Genomic DNA, 10,609 nt, shown 5'->3' with positions numbered 1-10,609 from the left:
TAAACAGTTGACAATGCTTCCCAGGCATGATGGGTAGCCACAAAAGTAACTGCATTTAACATGGTTGCTGTTTGGGAGCAACTTCCGAAGCAAAATATTTTATACAAGGTGGTGTTCCCCATAAAACTGCATAGACCCTACCCCTAAGGAAACAGTCTGCCTTGCAGTTTTAAGTGGACAACTGGAGGACTGCTGCATAACCATATAAAGCAGGCACAAATATTTAGTCTTTAATGGCAAGGTTAACAGTACTTTGAGAGAGAAGCTGCTACATTACTACCTTTAAAAGGTAACAAAGTAAATCAGGAAATCAACAACCATTTTATTTTCTGTGCCCTTAGAAGTCATGCTCTAAAGTATAATTCCACTGCAAAAAGTAATTTTCAGTTTATTACTTTGTAGCGCACTTTACATTATCACATTTAAGCAGAAAACCACTAAAACAACTATTACATATAATTCACTTTAATTGCTGGATACTAGATCTCCAATTCTCAGCTAAAACGCGGCATCCATTAAAAGTGGAACAGAAACTCAGATCCATTCATTTCTACTGCTTATTCTACATCCTCTGTTGGTGTTGCTAGTTTCAACATTAACCACGTGTTACATCAGATGAGAGACAACTGGCTAAAAATAGAATTCTTTTCTTGCATACATATGCACGTGGCACAGACAGGAAGAAAAAAAATCAAATGGATGAAGTATAAGCTGATATGCAAGCCGACGTCTCATTCCTTCACTTATGACAGGACTTCAAGGCAACATTTTACAAGTCCGGTACACCAGGCATGGGGAACTTTGCTGCAAATGTTTCCACCTCCTCTCTCACTAGTTTGCATTTTGTCTGGTAATTCTCTTCCTGAGCTAGCTTTTCCTTAAACTCCTTCAGCGTAGCTTTGGGGTTCATGTCATTTTGAATCTGGAGAGTGATCTCAATACCTGCAAAAATATTATGCACAAATTAAGCAGTTTAAAAAAGTGCTTGTAAATTTTAGACATGCTAGTTTCAAAATGCAACTACACATCAATTAACAGATTAACACCATTTATTAGACCTATATAGGTCTGTGATGAAGTTTTTACTCTTCTGTTCCAGTTCAGCATTTTCTTCACCACACACACATGCAGTGTTGAGTCATTTACTGCTTTAAGAAAGCTTACCCAATATGCCTGACCCCACTAGTTTCCCTGCAACTGCTGAGCAGACAGACTTCCTGGAAATCAGGAAAGAATCCAAACAATTTACTCAGAGAAATGTATACTTGCAAAGCCTCAACTTAAAAGGAGCTCCAACAAGAGCCATTGGATCGATGGGCCATCCAAAGCAAAGATGGCAGTATGTAAACTGATAAAGGCAATGGAAAATGGAAAACAGTTTGAACGATCATATATCACTTACCAGCTTTAAAATTAAAAGCAAATAAAATCAAAAGGAAAATACACAACCATAAGAGAGGAGTTGTTTTTTGTCACAATATTAAATGACAAATAAAAAATACATATTTTTTATTTGTTACAACACAAAGTATAAAATATATATTTATGTAATTATATATTTTTATTAAAACAATGTGTATGACATTATTTTGTTATATTTCTAACTTTATTACAATGAAGTACAATAGTAATAGCTTTATATTTCTAACTTTATTACAATGAAGTACAATAGTAATAGCTTTATATCTTTACATTCAACATCTAACATTAATAAAATAATATTTACACACATTCCCTTATACACTTTTTAACTCATCTGTATGTTTTAGGTGATAGAAATATTCTATCATTAGAGATTCAACTTTATTAGAACTTTTACCAATGCACCCTATTTGGGAATTTGGAAGTTTAGTGCTTTTTATTTCATTTTATTTCTATGTATACATTAGGTATGTGTATTTATTGGTTTTAGGTAGTGTTTTTGTATTGTTAAAACATCTATTATGTAAAGAAAATTGGAATGACATAATAACCACAGTTTGCACTATGTACCTTTAAATTTATGCATTTTGATGACTTAATTGGATTAATTGATTTTCTGTTATATATGTGGGTTGATACAATGGCAGTTTTATTCTGATGAGGTTTCCGTGTATTTGGAAATGAAAGCGCTTAATGAACTACTGCTTTTTGTCAATAAACTTGGTGTTTGAAACTTTTTTGGACTGAAGAGCCTGCCTACATTACTACCAACACTAACGCTCGTGGGACTGCCTTCACTGGGTTCTGTACAACGGGGATCAGTATGTAAACTGAGCTGGTCCACAGAATCCTTTTAACCACAAACCAGACCACAATAGCAAAGGGAAATATGCAACATCTTTATATACATAGTTTAGTGTACACAATCAGCTATAGCTAGTGTGTTTTGTGATGTGAGAAAACCCAAGTTCCTATAAAAAAATCCATACAGACACAGAATATGTACACTTCACAAACTCACCAGAAGTCAGGAATGAGTCCTGGAGATGTGAGGCACAAATCCTTCACTAAGTCACTGTTTGTGGCCCACCAAGGACAGTAGCCAATGTAGCTAACAAAAACATCTACGTTCCTACACCTAATCAGCTGATCTATGAGAAGACTCTCATTGGTGGGTCTACGGTTCAACAAAATTCCCATATTAAGTGTAAACCCAAGGAGAAAAGTACCTGAGAACACCCAACAGGAAAGATTAAGAAACAGTCCTGAAGCTCTGAGGTACCAAAGGAAATGGAAGTAAAGCAGTTATGGCCCAAACAGTAATGCTTGGGAGAAGGGAAGGTGTGAATTGACAATTCAAGCAGATTTGTCCCAATGTCAAATTTAATTTAAACCAGCAGATTAGTCCCAATGTCAAATTTAATTTAAACCATCAATGTACTCCCTTACACTACTGGACATGTCCGATATCCTATATCAACCCCCCCCCCCCAAAGAAGTGCACATTGATGAAATGTATATTAACTGAATGCATGCCTCTAAAAATGTTTACAACAGTGAGGTGACTTCATTAAAGCAAGCACCTGAAGCAGACATGCCTTTAATGGAATGGCTTCTGACAACAACTTTTTCCAGATGATGAATTATCTAATGGTAAGAAAATAATGCAATTACAAGTTCACTTATTTTTCGCCATACCACAAGTCTTGGTCCAGAATATATATAGTTTTAATCTCTGAAACTTTACAAAATAATGCTGTTACATACAATAGTGAACCCAGAACAATATCAGACCAAGCAAAAATAAACATTACAATAAAGATGGTTAACTGTACACAAAGATCCCAAACACCAGCGAATTGGACTTTAAACACGTAACTTAAAGGAAAAAAAGTCTCACAGGAAATCATTCATATTCTTACCCAAGCTAAAAATAACTTAGAGGTAACAGGTATACCATATGATATTCAGTGGCAATCAACGAAAGCAATCATTAGGGGAATATTAATTCAAAAAGCCGCTCTATATAAAAATTAAACAAGGAAAAAGTTGCAACAATAGAATCAATTAAAAAGTATCGAGTTAGAATTACAAATTAAATACTCAAAAGAACTTGAAAGTCAAATGACTACACTACAAGGAAACGACATGAAATTCAAACACTATTCTTTCACTGAAGTTAAACTTCTTCACAAGTATGCAGAATGGGCTCAATCACCTTCAAAAGCATTTATCAGAATTATAAACATAAAAAATTCCCCTACTAAAATAAAGCAACTAAATTACAACAAACCGCTAGATATGGATAAAGAGATTATAATGGCTTTTGAAGAGATTTACCAGAAACTCTATGGCCCACACGAACAATATAATGAATCACTATTCTATCAATACACAGAAGAATTGCAATTTCCAGTAATAAACGAAACACAAATTTAAAGCCCCTAAGTGTAGAGGAAAACAATGCTGCTGTAAATAATCTAAAATCAGGTAAATCACAAGGGCCAGAAAGGTTATGTGGCAGAGTTGTACAAGACATTTAAGAACCAAATTGCTCCAATACTTTTGAAAGTATATCAATATGTAATAAAATATGGAATCAAAGACTTGTACATCAATAATTCAAAAAGTATACTCATACCAAAATCGAACTTAGATGCACTAAATCCAAATAATAGCAGACCGATAGAATTTTGATATCAATATTTGAGTGCTATCAACAGTATTAGCTAGCAAGATCAAAAAAATTTACCTTTCATTATATCCTCTGAACAGCTTGGCTTTATGAATAACAGACAGGTATGGGATAACACACTCACCACTGACACAATTATCATTTTAAAAGTAAATGATAAATGCCCCAGTTATGCACTATCAGTAGATGCATCCTAGGCATTTGAAAGAGTAAATCTGGATTTTCGCTTCAAAATACTCAAAAATTTAGCATCCCTGATGAATATATAAACGTGGTGAGGACATTGTACAATAGGGCTACGACAACACTATAAGTTAATAAAAAACATTTGAAACCTATTCAAATTATTAACGGTACAAGGCAAGGTTGCCCACTATCACCAACACCTATTCAACATATACACTGAAACACTCCTCCTTAAAATAACCACAAAGAACTTACCACCACATTATAAATATTTCTAAAATTCCAATAAAGTATACAGCTTTTGCTGATGACCTTTATCTATTTTGAATTCACAAATACTGATTTAAAAAATCTTAAATTCCACTGAAAATTTTTCAAAAATATCTAACCATGCCATTAACCTAAAGTCATTCACTTTGAATACTTTAGGAAATAAGGAATTCTATTTCCCCAAAACTGAAATAAAAGTTAACTACAATCTCAAATACTTGGGTATTATGTTTACCCACCCCCAATCTGATTTGACTAAAAACAATCTGTTTAAAACTTGGGCTAATATTACAGAAGACACTAATAGATGGTTAAAACTAAACCTATCTCCACTATCCAAGGTGGCTACAATTAAAATGAATATTCTCCTAAGATTGTTTCGCTTTAACGCTATTAATCAATATATACCAAAAAACTTATTTTCCAATCTTGAAACAATGTTAGGGAAATTCATTTGGCACCTTAAAAACATCAGAATAAAATATTCTAGATTAACATTACCCAAACAGAAAGGTGGCCTAGGACTACCCCATTCTCAAACATATACAAAGTCTGGGTGTGTTACCAAAGGAACAAAACTCCCTGTACCCTCACAATGAGTTCAAAACTCACAACTCAGTCAAAAAGCTTATCACAGCAGACCGTCAAAGCTACTCTCCTTACTTCAAAGCAACCATAAAACCAATCCATAAAATTTCTGGAAAGGTATCACTAACCACCTAAAACCTGGCACAACTGAAAACCGAAGCCCAGGCCCAAATGTACAAGACGCAGATCTAGCCACCCAATTCAATGCTTTTTTCATAAACTATTTCCAAACTAACCTCTTCCTTCTCTAACAACACTCCACCTTTTTCCACTTCTCCTCTCCCATCACCCCCTCCACCTCCAGTCTCTCATTCCCCATCCTCTCAGCCTTCACCATTCTCCATAAAACCCATCCCTACTTCTACCATAAAAAACTCTTGCAGAAACTAAAACCATGCACCAATGCCCCCAATAACATTCCCTCATACTTCCACAGCATAGCTGCCGAAGCCATTGCCTACCCAATCAGCATCCTAATCAACCGCTCTTATCCACGGTCTTGTTCCACAACTCTGGAAAAAGGCTTTCATCATTCCCCTGCACAAAGGGGGCAACAACACTAATATCACCAACTTCCAGCCCATCGCCATCCTCTCTCCCATCTCAAAACTCCTACAAAAATGTATCCATCTTCAAACTCCTTCCCTATCTCCTGGACAACAACTTATTAACTCCCACCCAACACGGATTCAGACCCGATCACAGCACTATGGCTGCCCTCCTATCTTTCCTAGAAACTGTGAATAAAGCTAGAGATTCTAGTTTTACTGCATCTCCCATCCTACTTGACCTCTCTAAGGCCTTTGACACTATCTTTCATAACCTACTACTTACTAAACCTATCTAACCTAAACCTATCACCTTCATCTCTCAACTGGTTCACCAGCTACCTCTCCAACAGCCAACAAGCTGTCAAATGGAAAAAAGCCACTTCCTCTTTCCTCAACACCCCCACAGGTGTCCCACAGGGTTCCATATTGGGTCCCCTCCTCTTCAATATATTCATAAATGATTTTTTCCGCTCAATCCCTTATGCTAACATTATTCAATATGCAGACGATTCTACAATCTGTACTGCCTCATCCATCCCGACTCTCAAAGCTGACTCAAGATGCCTTCTCTACCACAGAACAGTGGATGAAAGACAATCTAGCACTCAATGTGGCAAAAACAAAACTTATGATATTTACCTCCTCTAAAACAAACACCATTGACAGAAAACTATTCTCCATCACCAGCCAAAATAACACACCTCTTGAACTGGTATTGGAAACCAAACTTCTAGGAGTCCAGATCGATGACAAGCTTAAATTCAATTCCCATCTACAACTAAACAAAAAAAACCCCACCAAAAACTTGGCATGCTCTACTGACACAATCGATACCTCACTTCAGCTACTAAGCTCACTCTCTCTACATTTCTCATACCCTCCCTTCTTTATGGTGCCCCTCTCCTAACAAACCTACAATCATGTCTCAAAACTAAACTGTCCTCTTGTTATAATAAAACAGTCAGATTCGCCACTAGCAACAAATCATCAACCCATCACTGTGCACCTCTCAACAAACTAAACTGGCTAGAGCTTCCCAACTACCTCTCCTATACCCAAGCTCACCTATGCTCACAAACTAATTTTTCACCCCTCCTTCTGTCCCTCCCTCTCCTCTACCTTTAAAATGCACCACCCACAAAGACTCCTAAGATCCAGCAATCAAAACCTAATAGAAGTGCACAAACCCCTTCACCCCCCCCCCCAAGACAAAACCTCCTGTCCTTTTCCCTAGCACACCTATTGAACTCCCTTCCTCCATTCACACTATCACTAGCCTCCCATCCTTTAAAAAATTGCTTCACTCACATCTAACATCCACATGGGAATGTTCACCCCTCAGCCTATTCTCAACTTCCTACACTCATCCATCTCACATATTCCAGATAACTTCATATTTGCATCTAGCAAATTCTAAGCCTACTGCAACTTACTTTTTATTATCTTCTAATTCTACTATTTCATGTTAAGAAACCATACATTTACTAGAGCAATGTTCTCCTTCTATAAAAAATATATATATTTTAATGTAACCTCAGTATTTTTGTTTGGTCTTAGAACCAGAAATAGTTAAAATTGTAAATTGCTGTAATCTTTCTGTAACATTTGTATTGGAGCTTTTCTCCCCAGGACTCCATTGAAAGCGGGTTCTTTTGGCCCAATGGACTATCCTGGTTAAACTGCAAATAAATAAATAAAAATATTATGACATTATAAACGCTAGTCGAAATATACTAATATTAAAACTACGACTCGTCTAATAAACATGGTATCCAATCTGGATTAAAATATATTATAAACATCTAACTTCATCAAACCTAAACCCAAAAGCAATACCCTTTTTAAATTCCAAGATACTAAAGTTTTATAAAATTCACCCCATAATCATAAGAAATACATTACTATTGCAAAAAACTGTTAGCCTCCTTAAATCTTAAGGATACTCTGTTGCTAGGACAACCTATACACTTAAACCCAAATATTAAATTGAACAACACTATGATAAACTTGAATCAATATCCATTAATTAAAAATATCACTGTATGTGACCTCTACCAATGCAAAAATCTCTCAATCGAAAATATAAGGCAAAGATTAGAAGTAAATAAAAGTTATAACACTATTCTCAACCAAATAATATACCTGATCAAGACAATTACTATAAATGTCACACTAGGCAACCAGGATATGCAGTTATACCAACAAATTATTACCCTATTACTTTTGAGATCCAAAATGTTATCAAACACATATAGATTAATAACAAAGATTAAATATCACGATTTATTCCTATACTCAAAATACTAGGAGGAAAAAAAATAATGTCATGGGAAATTGCAAGGCCAAACACAATGCCAGACACACTAGTCATTGGTGACTCCATAGTCAGACACACTGATGTCCCGCTCACCAGACTGAGTAAGGAGAAGGTCACAGTAAGCTGTCTGTCGGGCGCTAGAATCCGCCACATAACGCAAGCACTCAGGTCTCTCAACAGCAGGTACAAATATGACTCAGTCATTGTCCACGCTGGTGTAAATGACCTGAGACGTACCTCCTTGGACTACATGAAAAGAGACATTGAGGAGCTCTCTGATTATGTAGCCCAGGCAGGTATGACCCTGACCTTGAGCAGTATCCTACCTTCACCAAGAATGATGCCACAATACAGAGATAAGATGATCAGCTTTAACAATTGGCTTAAACACTGGTGTCATTCAAAGGGGATCCAGTATCTGTCTGCCTGGGATGACATGCTGGACAAGCCACGCTGCCAAGGGACGGCTTGCACCTGTCACCCTGGGATTCCGGATATTGGCAAAGGCTCTTGCCACCCCATAGTGCCTTTTTAGGCAAGGCTCAAATTCTAAACCTACCACCCTAGAACACAAAAAAGGAAATAAACTAAGGGTAATGCTGCTCAATGCCAGAAGTCTAAATCTCAAAATGCACGCACTCGAGGCCCTTCTCAGTATGGAGAACATCGATGTCTGTGCTGTGACAGAAACCTGGTTCAAGGCTCCTGAGAGCACCCCAGCTATCAGGTTTTACCTCATATCATGCGTTCCGGCCCCAAAATCAGGAAAATACCAAGAAAGGAGGGGTATCCATATTCATCAAGGACACCCACACCTCAAGACTGGTGGCAACGCATGATGCATCGGAGACCATCCAGGTGCAATTAACCGTAGGCAAGACTGCTCTGCAAATAGTAGCATGTTACAGGCCACCCTCACAAACTCAGGAACCTCACATGGCCTTCCTGAAAACACTAGAGGGATAAATGTATCACCAAACACCATCATACTAGGTGACTTCAATTACCCAAATATAGACTGGGAACACTACTCAAGCCCAAACACCCTAGCCCAAAAGTTCCTGGAATTCATAAACTCAAATGCCATGGAACAACTAGTCACCATTCCCACAAGAGGAGATAACATACTGATCTCATCATCACGAACATGGGAGCACAATGTTCAACACCGGAAGTATACCCCTCACTGGTGAGATCAGATCACAAACTAATCTCGCTGGAGGTCCTCATCCCACCCCACCTGAAATAAAAAGACCACAGTAAAGAACTTCCCAAAGCCGACTTCACACTTCTAAAGACTAGTGTGGTCTCCTTTAAGGCCCCGAGCCGCGGAAAACAGTACTCAAGCCGCTGAATCACTTACAAATGCCTTCTACCAGCACCTGCAGGACTGCATGGATAAGGCAATCCCAAGCAAAACAAAGACTCTTTGTACCAAAGGCAAGCGTCCAGTCTGGTGGACCCCAGCCATAAACAAACTCTACAACAAAAGGAGGAAGCTACTACAAGATAGAGCAAAATCCTTAAAAGGTAAGACACCCTTGATCACTATAAGTAAAAACTAAGAGCTCTCATAAAATCATCCAAAGCAAATTTGAGAGAAAAATAGCTAAAGACTCAAAAGACAATCATAAGGCCTTCTTTAGCTATGTTAGAAACCCAGGAGGAAACTCCCAGATATGCTCAGAACTAGTTCAAAATGATGTGAAGATTACTGATCCTACAGACATTGCCAACATACTGGCTGACAGGTTCAGTGCAAACTTCTCACCCTCCCCCAAAGGAGAGATATCTATACCAAATGATTGCAGCCCCCAAACATCTCCAGCGCCCAAGTGAGAACTGCTCTCTCCAAAGCAAAAACACAGCATCCATGGGACCTGATGGTGTCCCCGGCTGTGTGCTCCATGAACTCAATGAGGAATTAAACCCACAGCTAGGACAGCTGTTTAATCAAAGTCTTACCTCTGGATACGCACTCCAGGAGTGGCGCACTGCAACTGTGGTCCCACTTCACAAAGGCGGTGCCTCCACCGACCCTGGTAATTACCGCCCATTAGCTTGACAAGCCTTATCTGCAAAGCCATGGAGAGGATCATAATGGACCTCATAAATAAAGACATTGGGAATTTGCAGACTTTGGATCCAATCCAGTTTGGCTTTGTCAAAGGCAGATCATGCCTTTTAAACTTGGTTGACTTTTGAAACAGTCACCAAAGCCATTGATGAAGGAAAGGCAGTCCATACAGCCTACCTCGATCTGGCTAAGGCCTTGATACAATACCCCACTCGGGTATCATTGAAAAACTCATCAGCTTAAATGTTAACCCATACATCACAAGATGGGTTGCAAACTGGCTGAGTGACAGAACCCACAGGGTCAGAGTTGCTGGCGCCATGTCAGACTCAAAGCCTGTCACAAGTGGTGTCCCACAGGGCTCAGTCCTGGGCCCACTCTTGTTTGGCATCTACTTTTCTGAAGTACAAGCAAACACAGGAGGGTTATGGCTGACAAAGTTTGCAGATGACTGCAAACTGGGCCCAATAGTAGAAAACACATATGACACAGATATCCTTCAG

At 38.2% G+C, this 10,609-nt stretch overlaps 1 protein-coding gene across 2 annotated transcripts in view; it reads right to left on the bottom strand.

Annotated features, from left to right (window-relative positions):
* Nucleotides 1-302: 302 nt before the first annotated feature.
* SHMT1 (serine hydroxymethyltransferase 1) overlaps nt 303-10,609 on the bottom strand; it is a 437,170-nt gene continuing 426,863 nt past the window's right edge. For both annotated transcript variants that reach the window (XM_044089588.1, XM_044089587.1), the window contains exon 12: nt 303-942. In XM_044089588.1, the coding sequence (XP_043945523.1) occupies nt 770-942 (173 nt within the window). In that variant the 3' untranslated portion in view covers nt 303-769. The remainder of the gene's footprint in view (nt 943-10,609) is intronic.

This window comes from Protopterus annectens, chromosome 12.part0 (genome assembly GCF_019279795.1).
Source record: "Protopterus annectens isolate FY-2018-M chromosome 12.part0, PAN1.0, whole genome shotgun sequence".
NCBI classification, from domain to species: Eukaryota; Metazoa; Chordata; order Ceratodontiformes; family Protopteridae; genus Protopterus; species Protopterus annectens.
This window is presented reverse-complemented; position numbering and strand designations above follow the sequence as displayed.